We start from the raw sequence: 19,164 nt of genomic DNA, 5'->3' as shown, positions 1-19,164 counted from the left end.
ATGATTAGGGTTTATGGAGGCTTAGAGAGTGAGGGAAGCTGAGGGTGGACAACCCTAACCCTCTCATTCCATTAAATACCCAAAAAAAAATTAGGGCTTTGGTTATCAGAACGCTCTCACGTCGTGAGAAAAAAGTCTCACGTCATGAGACTCAAGGAATATGGGTCAACAAGTTAACCCTGACTCACGACGTGAGAGGCATTGCTCACGTCGTGACTTCTTCCAAAGGTTAGAAAAGAATTTTTGAAATCATGTACCTTAAAAATCTTAATGTTACAATATGCTTGGACCGGCCCTGAGTCTAGACATTCACGGGGGGCAAGTTGATGGCAAGATCAACTAAAGTGATGTGAACCTAGATGCTCGTTGGGTTGGTACAAACCCGTTGCATGTGTGTTGTATGTATAGTGTCATATGTTGTATTTTAAAGAACTCACTAAGCTTTATGCATATATTTGTGAAGGCATGACTATATACATACATCGTCATTTTTATAATTTGAGATTCCGCGATACTTTCATTATAACTATGATTTATGGATTTCGGTTACGAACAAATGGTTTTTCTTTAAATGTACCTTTATTAAAATGAGTATTTTGCTAGTATAAAAAATGAAAATTTTATTCAAAAAAATTGGAACATCAGAAGTGCACACCGACTTCAACTCAACAATTCTCTGAATTTTCTTTTTTGCACATACATTGTTGCATCGTATGTGAATTAGTTTTAGGGTAGTTAAGTAAGTAAATCATACTTTTAACTAAAAACAACAAAAAACGTTTTATAAATATGATATTTTAATGTTCCACTAAAACATTAAAATTATTATACAAATATGATACTTTAATATTTTCAAGACACAAACAATAAAAACATTATACATAATATTCTAACATCTTTTACTAAAAACAACAAAAACATTATTCTATAAGTATAATATTTTAATATTTAAAAAAATATAAAATATATATACGTAATCCTATATAATTTGTTATATCCACATAAAAGGGTGTTAAAACTAGTTGAACTATATCACTATATCTTGATCTCATTTCCACTGACAAAAACCGACACTATCTTCCGATTGATCTTAACTCAACACCACCGACTCCATTACCAGAACCTGTTTTACAAACAGTAACTGATACTATGGCAAGAGTAGTGACGGTGGCGCAGGACGGAGCCGGCGACTACCGGACGGTGCAAGAAGCAATCGACGACGTACCACTCGGCAACAATTGCCGGACTGTGATTCGTGTATCTCCGGGGATCTACAAACAGCCTATTTACGTCGCCAAGACTAAAAACTTCATCACTCTCGCCGGATTAAGCCGTGAGATCACTGTCATCACTTGGGATAACACCGCCAACAAAATCGATCACCACCAGGTGAGTTCTCTTCCTTCAACCCTAACCCTAAATATCTTGTTCATACCTGACAAATGAATTAGGTTCCGTTTTATTCAATCAGTTTCCACGAAATTGAAGCAATCCAGACTTTAATCCTCTCTAACTATCATTTATCTATAACACAATCGATTATGAAAATCGAGTTATTTCGTATAAACAGGCATCGCGATTGATAGGAACAGGAACATTCGGATGTGGGACTGTAATTGTTGAAGGAGAAGATTTCATTAGTGAAAATATCACATTTGAAAATTCTGCTCCTGAGGTGTTCTTTCTTTTTCAATAATTCTCATCATAATTCATATTTTTCGCTATTCTTCTAAATTTTTTTTTCGACTCTAGGGTTCAGGCCAAGCAGTGGCTATCAGAGTAACAGCCGATCGTTGTGCTTTCTATAATTGCAGGTTTCTTGGGTGGCAGGTGAGAACTCAAAAGCATCTCCAACCCCATTCTAGTTTTGTCATTATAATCTATTTATAGAGTGTAAAATATATGAGATTTTACACTCTATAAATAGAGAGATGAATAGTTACACTCTAAATTTGAATTTAGAGTGTAATTATACCATCTTCCACATTCTATATTTTATACTCTATTTAGAGTTTAAAATAGAGTTTAGAGGGGATTGGAGATGAACCAATCAACTCTATTTTACACTCTAAATAGAGTGTGATTGAAGATGTTCTTATCACTCTTATCAAAGGTTAAAGAGCTCTTTAATGTGATACAATTCAATTGTTTTACAGGATACTCTTTATTTACACTATGGAAAGCAATATTTAAAAGATTGTTACATTGAAGGAAGTGTGGACTTCATTTTTGGAAATAGCACTGCGTTAATGGAGAATTGTCACATTCACTGCAAATCAGGTGGCTATATAACTGCACAAAGTAGAAAATCTTGTCAAGAGTCCACAGGTTATGTGTTTTTAAGGTTTGCGTTCAACTATCATGATTTTTTATTTTATTTTAAATATTCAAAGTCAAATTAATGGGATTTATTTTAAATGGAAGTAAGCTGCTATTTCTTGTAATGTAGATGTGTGATAACGGGGAATGGAGGGGCAGCATATGCGTATCTCGGGCGGCCATGGGGGCCATTCGGGCGGGTAGTTTATGCATACACGTACATGGATGCATGCGTAAAGCATGATGGTTGGCATAATTGGGGGAAACCCGAAAATGAAAGAAGTGCTTGTTTTTATGAGTATAGGTATATAATTCATTTTATCGTTATGTGGGAAACACCAATACTTTTTATTTATTACTCACATCAGCAACATACTTGTATAATTTTACTTGTAATAACAATGTTCATATTTTTTTTACTCATAATGGAAACATACTTTATATATTTTTTTCTCACAATATAATAATGTAATTATGTGTAAAAATTATCTGACAAAAAAAATGCAAATGCAGATGTTATGGGCCGGGAAGTAGTCCAGAAAACCGTGTAACATGGGCTAGAGAATTGATGGAGGAGGAAGCCCAAGAGTTTCTGATGCATTCTTTTATCGACCCAACTCCTGAGAGGCCTTGGCTCGCACAAAAAATGGCACTTCGGATACCTTATTCTGCTTAGTTGTTTTTTTTTTTTAGTTGTAACAATAGTTTTGATGCATTTTTATTTATGGTTGTTTGATAAATTATGATTATGCTTAATGAACAATTACTGTTTGCTCTTATTATGATTTTTTTAATCCTTTTAATGATAAAATCATCACATGGCAATACAATACAATGAGTGTTACACTCATTGTATGTTTCCGGTGATGATTTTTATCATTAAAAGCCTCAAAAAAATCATAATAAGAGCAAACAGAATTGTAAGAAATTCATTTTACACGTATTTGATTTTACTTATTTAAACCGTATTATAATCATTCTAAAAATAAAGACACGGCCAATTGTTAATAGGGGTTCAAACGAGTCGAGTTGAGCCCGAATTTGACTACATTCAAGCACAGCTCGTTTCGAACCTTATGTTATGGAGCTCTTTGTTTATCCCCGTAAAGATTTATACCGAATTGGGCTCGGCTTGTATACTGTATATTTTAATTTCTTAAAAAGGTATTTATTAAATAATTATTCATTTTAATATAAAAAGTAAAAAATAATATTTTATTATATATGTGTAGGTCCGTTTAGGCTCGCAAGCTTAATCAAGTTTAGTTACACAGGTTTAAGCTTGTTTAATAAACAAGCCTAATATTAGGCTCAAGTTTGGAATGGATTTGTTTAAAATCGATCTTGAATTGAGTTTTTAATGAGTTGATCTTACTTGTTAACTTGTATTATGATTGAAAGCCAAAAATGTAGAATTTCAGATGTAACATAATCTAATTGCTTGTATTTGTAATAATAATCAGTTGACATTAAAAATAATCGATTTACTATATAAAGAATCAAAGTGTGGTGTAATACAGTCAGAATTTAACTTGAAAAAAAAAAAAGAGAATTGGAGATGCGGGGGATCGAACCCCGTGCCTCTCGCATGCAAAGCGAGCGCTCTACCATTTGAGCTACATCCCCGCTTTGTTAACTTTGGTCATAAATCTAATTGATTATTTTAACCTCTATGGTTAACGTATACCATAAGACTTGTAATTATCTAAATCTGATTATTTTCAAAGAAGGCAAATTTGATGCAAATAAAATAGAGCGATAACAAATCAAATATTTCTCAACTTTTGTTAAGAAGATTGGTTATTTATGAGAGGTACTATATGAGAGCACGTTTGGTGAAATCTATTTCATTACTAACGAAAGGGAAACAAATGGTCCCCATATCTATAACTCACTTTCTCGGCTTTTTTTCCTTGTCCATTTTCACAAATTTCTTTTGAAACCACTTCATCCTCGGAGCTTTCTGTGATCGTTTTATTGTTGATAATAATACGTTTCAAGTTATCATTTTAACAACTCTTTTTTTACATAGTCTATAGTAATAGTTGTTAGACTAAAAGTGTGCACAATATGCATATTTTCTTCGTACAGTATTTTGAAGTGGAGTAGTATTTAAAATTGCGAATAAAATAGTTGGTTGTCTTAATGTTTTTCACGTATTAGTTGAATAAATATGAAAAAAGAATGTGTATTTGGTTTTTACTGTCTTAAAATATAGTAGTTTCGAATATAGTTTTTGCAAAACACTAACCAATTTGTGAACATCTAATTCTTTCGCAAATTCGATATATTGACATTTTGACGTATCCTCTAATGACGTAAAATATGCTATTTTTATTATTATTATATGTTAAAAATGGACTAATGGAGTAGTGTTTCAATTTTAGCAAAACAAGAACCTTTGAATTTATTGTGAAGTGTTTATATTAACCTTTAAAAATATTTTCTAGTGATATTGTATTTATTTCGATAAATATGGATAAGATATGTTTTTATTATTCTTGTTGAATGCTAAATTCTATTTTCTTACTAATTTTATCAAATTTGGAATTTTGATTATGCTTTGCCCCAATGAGAGGTAGTCGGAAAGGTTGATAGGGGTTGTTAGGGGTTTCAGTTAACAACGAGGGGTGACGATGGGTGGTGTTGAGGTCGGGTGATGTCTTGGCTAGATGAGTGGTAGGGCCAGGTGATGTACGACTGATGGAGGGTAGGGGTTCAGTCATAGTGGGTGTGACCAAGGATGCATGAAATGATTAGCAATGACATTTGTTTCGATGGTGGAGTCAAGAAAGGAATAAGATGGATGGTTATTTGGTGGCATGGATTTGAATGAGAAAGTAGACTTATCAAATATGACATGACAAAGGATGATGATTCTTTTGGTAGAGATCTAGACATTTATAGCCTCGATGGTGAAATGGGTATCCAAGAAAGAGATACAAAGTGGAATGTGGTTCGAGTTTATGAGAGGTATGATTATGAGGGTAGAATATGCTCCGAAAATATGTAGGTTGGAGTAGGATGGAGGTTTGTTGTATAATTTGGTGAATGGAATGGCAATTTGGATAGGTTTTAAGGGCTTGGAAAAGGAGAATGTGGATGAAAGGGTTAATGGATCGGATCATGCGTTCACATTTACCGTTTCGTATGGAGGTTATAGGACATGAGAAACCAAAATGTATGTCATTTTTGTGAAAGAGGGTATGTGATGCGGCATTGTCAAACTCACTGTCATGACAAAAGAGTGGAAATGGATGAATTTGGATAATGTGTCACATTTCCACAAGTGGGATAGACCCATAAATAAGTAATGATCAAGAAAGATGACATGGTATTTCAAACCACTATTACTTGAAATGGGAGAATTCAAAGTTGGAATGTTTACATCAAAAGAAGACTCATTAGTATTAGACCTAGAAAAAGGAAGACAAGTTTATTCCCCAACTTGAAAACCATGACAAAGGAAATTTGAGTTCATCTTATTACCTTAAATAAACTTACACAAAACTTGAGCTCTTCAATCTCAAGATGTCCGAGTCTTTGGTGCCACATGATAATACTTGAAGAAAGCAAAATAACTTTACTTGACTTGGTGGGCCGGACTTGATAGAGATATATGGTGCTATCACTACGGAGATGAGTTTGTTTTATCATGAATCCTTCACCAAAAAATGTCAAAATCGTCAAATTCTATAGAAACTTTGTCATCACAACGGAAATGACATGATAGAGATACTCAAGTGTAATCAAACGTGATCTTCTTTTGAATTACAATAATCCATTTGTTATATTAAAATAATCAAAGTCAAAGTATTGATACTTCAAAAGTAAATGCAAATATATGTGATTAACTGTAGTTCTATACATTTGAAGTTAGAATTTAACTTAGAAAAAAGGAATGAATTTTTTAGTTCTACACATTTGAAGTCAGAATTTAACTTAAAAAAAAATGAAATTTTGGAGATGCGGGGGATCGAACCCCGTGCCTCTCGCATGCAAAGCGAGCGCTCTACCATTTGAGCTACATCCCCATGATACTTATTTTGTTCATAGTCACTATTAGTAAATTAAATCTGTCTATTAAATTTACCCCTTAAGATATCTAGTTATTCAATTCTGTATATTTTGAAAGTTGACAAAATAGAGCTATAACAAGTCAAATGATTGTGAACTCTTCGTAGAGGAGTTTATTTATTTATTAAACATATAAAATGACTGAATGAACGGAAACAAATGTTCCCCACATTAAATAATTGCTTCTCAGTTTTTATTTTTCTTGCCTATTTTTGCAAATCTCTTTTGAAACCACTACAGCTTGAGAACAATCATCCTCCAAAATATGTAATTGTTTTATGAAAAATACATTCAACAAAAGCTTCACGAGTTATCATTATAATTTCTTCAGTTTTTCACATAGTTATTTGAGTTAAAGTTTTTATTTTAACGTATGTTCTACTGATACTATAGTTGATTGAATAACTATGGAAAAAATATATATATGTACTTTTTTTTTGTTAAAAAATTATGCATTTTTGGTTGTTACTGTGTTATAAAACTTAGTTGAATTTATAAATAAGTTTAAAAAACAAGAACCAATTCTTGGACATCTAAATTGGTTAACATTTTCAATTTATGCTTCGGAAAACATAAACAATTTTTCATTTTGTGAAATACAGAAATTTTTGTTAAGTGTTCATGATATTAAAGTTTTTAACATATTTTCTAGTGACATTGTATTTATTCAAGTTAAGATAATCAAATTATCTCTTTGATTAATAGGAAAATTGTTCAAAACCTATGTTGTGTTTTTGTGTACAAACCATATCTCGGTGTATATATATATATATATATATATATATATATATATATATATATATATATATATATACTCCTAAACTACCAACTCGTAGAATAAGATTACAATTAGGAAACATGACCAACTTGCCATATTTAACGATTACTTGGTCTCCAAGGTCCTACGTGACTTAGGATTCCAACAATCACCCCCGAATCTCTAAGTCCTTCTAGAGAATTCTTCAACCCCGATCAAGCTCCACATTTCCTTGAACTTGGTTCGAGCTAATGGTTTCGTAAGAATATCTGCCATTTATTCTTCACCGGGAATGTATTCCACCTCCACTTGTTCCCTTTCAACACAATTACGAATGAAGTGAAACCTCGTGTGAATGTGTTTACTCCTTCCATTAAAAACGGGATTCTTTGTTAGTTCGATAGTCGACTTGTTATCAACTCTAAGAATAACTTTCTCTTGTGCTTTGTTCATGATTTCCCCAAGCAAATCTTGAAGCCATATTGCTTGACATGCACTCGTTGTGGCTGCCATGAACTCCGCCTCGCAAGATGATAAAGCAACGGTATCTTGCTTTTGTGAACACCATGTAATTGGTGATGTCCCATAGTAGAAAATGTGACCGGTTGTGCTTCTTCCGTCATCCGGGTCAACATTGTGACTACTATCACTATAACCAATAAACCGCTTTTGTACCATTCTCTCGTACTTAATTTCGTATCCCGTTGTTCCTCGTAAGTACCTTAGAATGTGTTTGATTGCACCACCGTGTGATTCTCTTGGACTTTGCATATATCGGCTAACAACTCCAACCGCATATGTCATATCGGGTCTTGTTTGCAAGATGTAACATCCCAAAAATACAGGCCAAAAGTTTCACTTTTAAATACGTCATTATAAAACCAACAGTGTAATAAAACATTTGTAATGTCATGTCATGTCAAAACCAAAGTAGAAATAATTAAACATGTTATCATAAAACAATATCAGAGTGTAATCCCAAAGATCTCATGTGCAGAAAACCATAGTGTGATGCGCTGCGATCAAGCCGGCTCCTTTCCTTTAGACACGAAGTACCTGAAACCAAAACTGAAAACCGTAAGCACAAAGCTTAGTGAGTTCCCCCATCATACCACATACCATACAATCATATCACATACATACTGCCAGACATTTCTGGGGTGCCTGACCTACCCGGTATGACCATTCTGGGGAGCCGACCTACCCATGCGGCCATTCTAGGGTGTCGTCCTTCCCGTGTCAAGCCATTCTGGGGCGCTGACCTACCCATGTCGAGCTATTCTGGGGTGTTGACTACCCTTCGGTCCTAACAACCGAACCTCGGGGACTATTTCACCCCTACTACTACTATCACATATAATATAACACAAACATAATATCAGACATATCTGGGGTGCCTGAACTACCCTTAGGTCCAAACAACCGAACTCGGGGACTGGTCCTTTCCTACTACCTCTATCGCATATAACATAACAAACCAGCATGCAAACATATCATCACATACTGCAAGACATATCTGGAGTGTCTGACTACCCTTCGGTCCTAACAACCGAACTCTACTACTATCACATACAACATATCATGCTAGCATATAATATATCAGGTAGTAGCAAACCTAGATGATATCACAAAGACAATCATCTATCATACGTCTCCTACTGGTGGGCCGACATTGTGGCCTTAGACCCACCGCTACTAGAAGGTAACTCACCTCATACTGCTGAAGTCTCGTAGACATAACCCCACATTGTTGAAGTCCCGCAGACTTCACCCCAACTGCTAGATGACAGATTCACATACTGTCAACACAAAAATAACACCCAATTAATAATTGGGTCCCAACACATAATCATAGATACTCACTTGGATAATTACTACATTACCCCAAGGTTGACTTAATGCAAGCCCAAGGCCTAATCCTTAGGCCCAAAGTCCACTAGTAAATCAAAGCCCAACATATGGCCCAATTTTCCAAATTGGGCCCAGGCCTATACACGATCTTATTCTAAGGCCCAACATCATACAATCATTAAGGCCCAACTATGGTCCATCTATGGTCCAATTTTCCAAATTGGGCCCAACCCCTTACATGGGACTTACCCTAGGCCCATTAAATCATTTTAGTCCGTATAATTATTCTTTGATGGCCCATTATTAATCCAATCATCAAGGCCCAATAGAAAGGCCCAACAATAAACCCAAGTTAGAGTTTTCACATGAAATGATGATTAAGGTTCGGTGTTTCTTTCTTAACCCATTAAGGACTTAATCCATTAAGTCCATTATGCCTTATGTTAGTTTGCCAATGATTATTATTTAATATCTCAAGTTATTAAATAATTCTCGTGTGTGTGACCCGATTGATTCTTAAAGTTAGGGTTTCGTTGGCATTAGGGTTTTCCAATCCAAATATTAGCCCATTTATCAATTTGTTGCTCTTTTATGTCAATCAGGGCTTTATTGGGCCTATTAAGCCCACTAAAATATTATTAAGCCCATTAGGGTTTTATTGGGTCCATTAGAGTCCAATAGCTAAGTCATTAGATCTATTAGGGTTCACTAAGCCCATTAGATACATGCTTGGGCTTTTATGTCCATTAAGCCTCAATGGGCCCATTAGGGTTTTAGTCCCTTGACCAAACATCCCCAAACTAGCAATCCCAACACAACTAAGCACACCGCCACCCGACACGGTGGCCGGTGGTGGTTTGAGTTTCTTTCTCATTATTTCATTTCCAATTACATGTTACAATGCTAAAACTCGAAATGAACACAAACACTAAACAACATAAACACACACACAACCACCCTATGGTGGCCGGTGGTGGTAGAAGATGGCAGCTACCGGCGGTGATTTCTTGTGATTTCCAGACAAGCGCACACACACCAACCAATAACCCTTGTTCGGAAAACCGAACCCAACACCCACCTGTTGTGGGTGGCGACGGCGGCAGCAGCAGCGACCATTCACGGCAACAACATTGTCGTCTGCGTCAGCCACCATGGCCGGTGGCCATGGTGGTTCTTCATGAGCTCTAGTCGACAGAAAGTCACACACACTGTAACCACCCAATTTTCATGTCCAAAAATTTCATTTTAAAATATTACTTTTAGAAAACATTAATAAATAAAAACATTGTTTGATCACGCCATAACACATCGCAAACCATGTTTTAATAATCAAACCATACAACCCATCAAATATCAGAGTACAATCCCAGTGAATCTCGTAAATGCGGAAACCGAAGAGTGTGTGTGTGACATGCTGCTACCGTGCCGGCTCCTTTCCCCTAGCTGAGGAGGTACCTGAAACCAAAACTGAAACCGTAAGCACAAAGCTTAGTGAGCTCCCCCATGATACCCCATACCATACAACATATAACAAATAACATGCAATTAGGAGATACGGGCCCCGCCCACACTCGTGAAGATACGGGCCCCGCCCACACCTCACTTTCTGAGAGATACGGGCCCCGCCCACACTCGTGAAGATACGGGCCCCGCCCACACTTCGCTACCTGGGAGATACGGGCCTAGCCCACACTCCATTCTCGAAGGGATACGGGCCTCGCCCACACCCAACCGTCAACACATATCATACAAGTATCACGCAGACAACAAGTGTAAACAGTTCTATCATACTGGTATATATCACAATCAACTCGACTAATAGATACGGGCTCGGCCCACACTATAATACTATCGTCTCATCTATACGGGCCGGCCTTGGTGCCTTAGACCCGTTACTACTGAAAGGAAACTCACCTCGAAATAGCTGCTGGTCTGTGTGGGAATTGATCACCTACTACTGCTGCTGCTGCTTCGGAAACTCCCCGGCTGTAATTCCCACAATATACTTAATCATACACTGCTAACTGTCCTCTGGGTAAAAAGACCATTTTACCCCTGGTCTAGCCCTAAGTCAAATTGAAGTCAACTTTTAGTTGACCCGACTCGCCGAGTGGATCTCCACTCGCCGAGTCCCTAGCAAACTATTGTCCTGGGTCCCTGATTCTACTCGTCGAGTTGGGCTATGACTCGACGAGTTCATCTTCTAAACTGCCATTCAACTCCTTCATCCTACTCGCCGAGTTGTATGAACAACTCGTCGAGTTCATCTTCATCCGAAGAACACATATGCTAAGACTCGTCGAGTTGTATGAACAACTCGCCGAGTCTGTTCTTGATCTATGAAGATTGCCTTGGACTCGCCGAGTCAGGCATTGACTCGCCGAGTCCTATCATGAGTGAGTCCAGCTTTCAACTCACCGAGTCACCCCCTGTGACTCACGGCTCAACTCGATACGTCTAAAAGGGACCAATTTGGTGACTCGCAAGCCGACTCGCCGAGTCACATGAACGACTCGCCGAGTCGTCGCCATGCATCCACTATATACACCGATTTGTTTGATTTCAGTCCATGCCATTCATAGATCTGGGCTTCTAAGACACGAATCATACGTAAAGTTTCCAACTTTACGTGTGAATCTTCACTAATATGGATTTTAGGGTCCAAAATGCCTCAAAAAGGGTAGATCTAGGATGAACAAGCCACATGGGTCCATAAAGCTAACAGATCTGAGCTCTTGGAGCTCAATCTTGTCTAGATCTAAAGGCCAACCCACTTATTACGAAACATTAAGCACAAACAAGTTTGGGGAATGGCTCAAGAGTGCCTTAAATGAAATCTTAAGCATAGAAACAGGGGGAAAACGAGATATACCTCAATGAAACCTGCTGAAAAACACAATGATGCTTGGATGGCTCTCCTTCCTCTTGATCTCTTTCCCCTCCTTGCCTCAAAACCTTCAAGAATCCACACAAGAGCCTCAAATTCACAAGAAACAAGTTTAGGACGAGTTAGGACGAGGGTTGGGAGCTCTGGGGGTGAATGGGGGCTGGCAAGAGGCAGATATGAGGTTTAAATAGGGTGCAAAACCCTGAAACTTAGGGTTTCATCCAACAGCGGTGACTCGCCGAGTCCAAGATATGGACTCGCCGAGTCGCCCACTTAAACGTGTCCCGGGTCTCGTCCCTACTCGGCGAGTCGAACCTTGTGACTCGCCGAGTCCAAGGCTAAAATAGGGCAATACTCAAATAAAATTCACATACCGGGAACCAGGTGCTACAAATCTCCCCCACTTATTTTAGACTTCGCCCTAGAAGTCTGCTGCCCGGTCCTGAAACAGCTCGGGGTAATACTCCATCATCTCGTCCATCGGTTCCCAAGTCCACTCCGAACCCTTGCGGTGCTGCCATTGCACCTTTACTAGTTCTACCCTCTTGTTCCTCAATATCTTTGCCTTTCTGTCTAGTATTGCGACTGGGCGCTCAATGTAATTCAAGCTGTCATCAACCTGAATATCCTCCAATGGTACTACTGCTGAATCGTCCACCAGGCACTTCCGCAGCTGCGAAACATGAAAGGTGCTGTGGATCTGACTGAGCTCGGCTGGCAGGTCCAGCCTATACGCCACCTTGCCCACCCGGGCTGCAACCCTGAACGGCCCGATGAACCTTGGGCCCAACTTGCCCCGCTTCCTAAATCGAATGACACCTTTCCAAGGCGACACTTTCAGGAGAACCATATCCCCGACTTGGAATTCCAAGTCGGATCGACGTCTATTGGCGTAGCTTTTCTGTCGACTCTGCGCAGTCTGAAGTCTGCTCTGAACCTGTTGGATCCTCTCGGTCGTCTCTAGCACCACCTCGGTGCTTCCCATGACTCTCTGGCCAACCTCACCCCAACATATCGGGGTTCTGCACTTCCGCCCATACAACATCTCGAACGGTGGTCGGTCAATACTCGTGTGATAGCTGTTGTTGTAGGAGAACTCAGCCAAAGGAAGATAGGTATCCCAGCTACCACCGAAATCCAACACACACGCCCGCAACATGTCCTCCAAGGTCTGGATGGTCCGCTCACTCTGACCATCTGTCTGCGGGTGAAAGGCGGTGCTGAAATGCAGACGAGTGCCCAACTCATCATGGAATTTCTTCCAGAATCTGGAAGTAAAACGCACATCCCTGTCCGAGATTACCGATACTGGCACTCCATGCCGTGCCACAATCTCCCTGATATAGATGTCGGCCAATTTTTCGGCCGATATGCTCTTCTGGATTGGAATAAAGTGAGTACTCTTGGTCAATCTATCCACGATGACCCAAATCGAATCCACTCCACGTGCGGTCCTAGGAAGCTTTGTGATAAAATCCATCGTGATATCTTCCCATTTCCACAGTGGGATGTCCAACGGCTGCATCTTGCCATGCGGTCTCTGATGTTCGGCCTTGACCTTCCTGCAGGTCAAACACCGCTTGACGTACCATGCCACATCCCGCTTCATGCAGGGCCACCAGTAATCCGGACGAAGATCCCTATACATCTTCGTTGCCCCGGGATGAATAGAAAATCGGGACTTGTGCGCCTCCTCCATCAAAATCTGACGCACGCCACCGTGATACGGCACCCACACCCTACGGTGTAGTGTCAAAAGTCCTCTGCCATCATAATCAAAGGAGGAAACCTGACCTACCACACGCTCGCTCTTCCGATGCTCCTCCTTGATAGCCTCCTGTTGAGCCTCCCGAATCTGCTCCAATAGGGGAGTCACCACGGTCATCCTCAAGCAAACGTCCCTGATCGGCACCGTCTTGCGGCTAAGCGCATCGGCCACCACATTGGCCTTCCCCGGGTGGTAAAGGATCTCGCAATCATAATCCTTCACCACGTCCAACCACCGCTGCTGCCTCATATTCAGATTCGGCTGGTCCATGAGGTACCTCAAACTCTTGTGGTCCGTATAGATGGTACACCGAACCCCGTAGAGGTAATGTCGCCAAATCTTGAGGGCAAAGACCACCGCCCCCAACTCCAAATCGTGCGTCGGGTAGTTCGCCTCGTGAGGCTTGAGCTGCCGCGAAGCGTAGGCAATGACATGCCCCCTCTGCATCAGAACTGCGCCCAACCCCGAAATGGACGTATCGCAGTAAACCACAAAATCCTCTACGCCCTCAGGCAGGGCTAGGATCGGCGCCTCACACAATTTCTGTCTCAGCATCTCAAACGCAGCCTGCTGCTCGGGTCCCCACCGAAAGACCACGGCTTTCTTCGTCAGTCGTGTCAGGGGCACGGCTATCTTGGAGAAATCTTGGATAAACCTCCGATAGTAGCCTGCCAATCCCAGGAAGCTCCGAATCTCAGATGGAGACTTCGGGACCTCCCATCTCATCACGGCCTTGACCTTGGCCGGATCAACCAGAATCCCGTTCTGGTTGACGAGGTGTCCAAGGAATTGCACCTCGCGCAACCAAAACTCACACTTGGAGAACTTGGCATACAAGCTCTCCCTCCTCAGGGTCTCCAATACCTCCCTCAGATGCTCCTCGTGTTCCTCCCGAGTCTTGGAATAGACCAAAATATCATCGATAAAGACTATCACAGACCGATCCAGCATCGGTCTACACACGCGGTTCATGAGGTCCATGAACGTGGCAGGAGCATTGGTGAGCCCAAACGGCATCACCACGAACTCGTAATGACCATAGCGCGTCCGAAACGCAGTCTTCTGCATATCCTCCTCCCTAACCCTCATCTGATGATAGCCTGAACGCAAGTCAATCTTGGAGAACCAAGATGCTCCCTGAAGCTGGTCAAATAGGTCATCAATCCTCGGAAGCGGGTATCGGTTCTTCACCGTTACCTTGTTCAGCTCCCGATAATCTATACACATCCGATGCGACCCGTCCTTCTTCCTTACAAACAGAATCGGGGCTCCCCAGGGTGAACTGCTCGGACGAATAAATCCCTTGTCTAGCAGCTCCTGCAGCTGCGTAGACAACTCCTGCATCTCGGGAGGAGCCAACCGATACGGTGCTTTGGCTATCGGAGCCGCACCGGGAATGAGGTCAATCCTGAACTCCACCTGTCGCTCCGGAGGTATCCCAGGTAGTTCCTCCGGGAAAACATCTGCAAAATCTTGAACCACCGGGACCTCGCTCACGGTCGCCTTACCCGCCTCCCGGGTATCCATCACATGCGCGACATAACCCGCACATCCTTGCTGAAGGTAGCGCCTAGCCCTCGCTGCTGAGCATACAGTGGGTCCACACTGCGGCCGCTCTCCATGAATCACTAACTCTCCCCCGCTTGGGGTTCTGACTCGCACTAGCTGTTGCGCGCAATCTATCACTGCCCCATTAGGACTCAACCAATCCATGCCAATAATCACCTTGTTCCCACGCAATGGGATGGGGACCAAGTCTACCAGGTAACGCTCCTCAAACAGTCGCAGAACACAATCTCGAAACACCATCGATGCTCGCACCGATCGATCGTCAGCAATCTCTACCTCTAACGGGCAATCTAACTCGCCTGAAGTCTCATGAAATCTCTTGCTAAGAGCCAGAGAAACGAACGATCGGGATGCACCCGAGTCGAACAATACCTGGACCGGGATGCCGTTCACATGGAACGATCCTAATACACATGTATACACACGGAGCACATATCAATATCATAACAACATAAAACAAAGATAGAAAGAAAGAATCGTACCCGTCACCACATCGGGCGCGGCGCGTGCCTCCTCGGCAGTCAATTGAAATGCCCGACTCCTCACTACTGGAGCCTCTGCCTTGCCCTGCCGACCATCCGTGATCCGCAGGGTCGCTGGAGCCGGCGCCTTCACTGGCGCTGCAACTGACAACTGGGGGCAATTGGCCTTCTTGTGGCCCCTCTGGTTGCAGTGAAAACACAGCAACTCGGATGTCTGAATAGCTGAAACTGGAGCAGTACAATCCCTGCTAAAGTGCCCTGTCTTGCCGCACTTGTAGCAGCCTCCTGATCCCATCCTACATATCCCCACGTGCGTCCTGCCGCATTTCCCGCAGCGGCTCGATCCTGAATGACCTTTCGGTCTACCGTCTGATCCCTTGGGCTTCTTCCCTGAAGCCCCTCCTGCCTGACCGTCCTCTAGTTTCCGTTTCTGGATGTGCTCCAAATCTATCTCTCTTTCTCTAGCCCTGGCAATCATAGAGTCCAGGGTAGGGCAAGCCGAAAAGCTAACATGCTCCCGGATGTCAGCTCGTAGCATATCATGGTAACGAGTCCTCCTCATATCCTCGTCACCGGCATACTGGGGCACCAATAAAGCCCTCTCCCGGAACTTGGCGGTGATCTCCGCCACAGTCTCCGTCGTCTGCCTCATGTCTAGAAACTCCCTGGCCAGCTGCTGAAGCTCGACCGCCGGTGCAAACTCCGCCCTGAACCTAGTCACAAAGTCCGACCAGGTCATTGCCTCGATAGCCGAGGCTCCCAACGAGTCACCCACTGACTCCCACCAATCCCGGGCTCGGTCCCATAAACACCCTGCTGCGTACCTCACCTTCGACCCCTCGGGGCAGAAGCTAGTCAACTGGGCAGACTCGATATCCGCAATCCACCGCCTGGCGACAATGGGGTCCTTCACCCCATGGAAATCCGGCGCACCACTGCCCCTGAAGTCCTTGAAGGACAGTGTGCGAGATCCTGACTGGCTAGAGGCTAAATCGCTCCTGAATGCCCGTAGGCGATCCTCCATCAACTCCATAATCCTTTCCTTGATCGACCCAAAGAGGATGGGGGTCGACTCAAGGATGCCCCTGGTGATCTCCAACGTGATGAACTCACGTAGCCTCTCATCAATCGGCTCGGTGCCTGATCCCGAACCTGACCCTTCTCCTGACCCGCCATCTGTCGGTCTCGGTCGAAGTACCACCATTCTGCAAAACATCATAATAATCATTAGTGATACTGCTACTTTCTGAGGGATCTCAACTACTTACAGGTTCCTTGGTCTCGTCTTGGCCTTCCTCGGCTAGGGTACGGATCCTCTGCTTTCAGTAGTACGGGCCCATACTACCTTCCACATCTATCCGTACCTTCTCCGAGAAGTTCCTCGACTTTGCCAGATCCCCTTTACTACTGCTACTCCCTGCTATTCTCATCCTAGGCTTGCCCTAGGGAAAACTCAAGTTCAACACGACTGGGCCTCAGCTGCTGTAGGTCTCCTCATAATGCCAGTTAGCCACCACCTAAACACCATCACATGTGATGAGGATTAGATAATCCTTCAAGTAAAAGATCCGTCCCTACAACGGTTGGACTCAAACAAGAGCTGCACAATAGGGCCAGTTCCAGTACTTTGGGATTATTCAAACCTGATTACATGTGGTGTGACGTGTTCACCTAGTGGCTAACTCCCATTAATCAGAACCCCACCAAGCACGAAGCAAGCAACATTCGGTTAAGGGGAAACAGACTCAAGCCAAAACTATTCTTATAACAAGAAACGGCACTAGCATAAGATGCTAAGCTCATACTATCAGGCATAACCTAAACAGGCTATCCTACTGCTGTCTACTCAATTCTAGCATGCAATACTCATAAAGCTGTAACACATAAGCAGGCACATAAGGCATCACTCCTAGATCCTTAGCCCTATTCTAGCATGCGGTTCTACGTAAGCTGATAAACATAACATAAACTTGTATGGGTACTATGGGGAATACTTACTTGAGCTCGGCCGGTCGCGCACGTCACACACCTCGCTCTTTCTTATGACTCTTTTCCGAGTTTTTAGAGAACATTTTCTTTTGGAAAACCTTTCAATCCCTCGATTTGAGTTCTATCATACCGGTATATATCACAATCAACTCGACTAATAGATACGGGCTCGGCCCACACTATAATACTATCGTCTCATCTATACGGGCCGGCCTTGGTGCCTTAGATCCGTTACTACTGAAAGGAAACTCACCTCGAAATAGCTGTTGGTCTGTGTGGGAATTGATCACCTACTACTGCTGCTGCTGCTCCGGAAACTCCCCGGCTGTAATTCCCACAATATACTTAATCATACACTGCTAACTGTCCTCTGGGTAAAAAGACCATTTTACCCCTGGTCTAGCCCTAAGTCAAATTGAAGTCAACTTTTAGTTGACCCGACTCGCCGAGTGGATCTCCACTCGCCGAGTCCCTAGCAAACTATTGTCCTGGGTCCCTGATTCTACTCGTCGAGTTGGGCTATGACTCGACGAGTTCATCTTCTAAACTGCCATTCAACTCCTTCATCCTACTCGCCGAGTTGTATGAACAACTCGTCGAGTTCATCTTCATCCGAATAACACATATGCTAAGACTCGTCGAGTTGTATGAACAACTCGCCGAGTCTGTTCTTGATCTATGAAGATTGCCTTGGACTCGCCGAGTCAGGCATTGACTCGCCGAGTCCTATCATGAGTGAGTCCAGCTTTTAACTCACCGAGTCACCCCCTGTGACTCACGGCTCAACTCGATACGTCTAAAAAGGACCAATTTGGTGACTCGCGAGCCGACTCGCCGAGTCACATGAACGACTCGCCGAGTCGTCGCCATGCATCCACTATATACACCGATTTGTTTGATTTCAGTCCATGCCATTCATAGATCTGGGCTTCTAAGACACGAATCATACGTAAAGTTTCCAACTTTACGTGTGAATCTTCACTAATATGGATTTTAGGGTCCAAAATGCCTCAAAAAGGGTAGATCTAGGATGAACAAGCCACATGGGTCCATAAAGCTAACAGATCTGAGCTCTTGGAGCTCAATCTTGTCTAGATCTAAAGGCCAACCCACTTATTACGAAACATTAAGCACAAACAAGTTTGGGGAATGGCTCAAGAGTGCCTTAAATGAAATCTTAAGCATAGAAACAGGGGGAAAACGAGATATACCTCAATGAAACCTGCTGAAAAACACAATGATGCTTGGATGGCTCTCCTTCCTCTTGGTCTCTTTCCCCTCCTTGCCTCAAAACCTTCAAGAATCCACACAAGAGCCTCAAATTCACAAGAAACAAGTTTAGGACGAGTTAGGACGAGGGTTGGGAGCTCTGGGGGTGAATGGGGGCTGGCAAGAGGCAGATATGAGGTTTAAATAGGGTGCAAACCCCTGAAACTTAGGGTTTCATCCAACAGCGGTGACTCGC

The 19,164-nt window shown here is 42.3% G+C and overlaps 2 protein-coding genes and 2 non-coding genes across 4 annotated transcripts; 1 reads left to right on the top strand and 3 right to left on the bottom strand.

The window, feature by feature from the left end:
- The first annotated feature begins 1,011 nt into the window (after positions 1–1,011).
- PME31 (pectin methylesterase 31) lies at positions 1,012–3,098 on the top strand. The gene is made up of 6 exons (XM_078985750.1): positions 1,012–1,389; positions 1,571–1,675; positions 1,753–1,830; positions 2,157–2,344; positions 2,450–2,623; positions 2,833–3,098. Exons 1-6 carry the CDS (start codon positions 1,150–1,152, stop codon positions 2,993–2,995), a joined length of 948 nt encoding a protein of 315 aa, XP_078841876.1. The 5' UTR covers positions 1,012–1,149; the 3' UTR covers positions 2,996–3,098.
- Positions 3,099–3,872: 774 nt separating this feature from the next.
- Positions 3,873–3,945, bottom strand: TRNAA-UGC (transfer RNA alanine (anticodon UGC)). Its single transcript has one exon. It is a non-coding gene; the product is annotated as a tRNA-Ala (tRNA).
- Positions 3,946–6,280: 2,335 nt separating this feature from the next.
- Positions 6,281–6,353, bottom strand: TRNAA-UGC (transfer RNA alanine (anticodon UGC)). Its single transcript has one exon. It is a non-coding gene; the product is annotated as a tRNA-Ala (tRNA).
- A 1,076-nt stretch (positions 6,354–7,429) lies between these two features.
- Positions 7,430–7,957, bottom strand: LOC145035892 (secreted RxLR effector protein 161-like). Its single transcript, XM_078984396.1, has one exon. It carries the CDS (start codon positions 7,955–7,957, stop codon positions 7,430–7,432), a length of 528 nt encoding a protein of 175 aa, XP_078840522.1.
- Positions 7,958–19,164: the final 11,207 nt, after the last annotated feature.

This window comes from Lactuca saligna, chromosome 3 (genome assembly GCF_052625555.1).
Source record: "Lactuca saligna cultivar CGN05327 chromosome 3, ASM5262555v1, whole genome shotgun sequence".
NCBI classification, from domain to species: Eukaryota; Viridiplantae; Streptophyta; class Magnoliopsida; order Asterales; family Asteraceae; genus Lactuca; species Lactuca saligna.
This window is presented reverse-complemented; position numbering and strand designations above follow the sequence as displayed.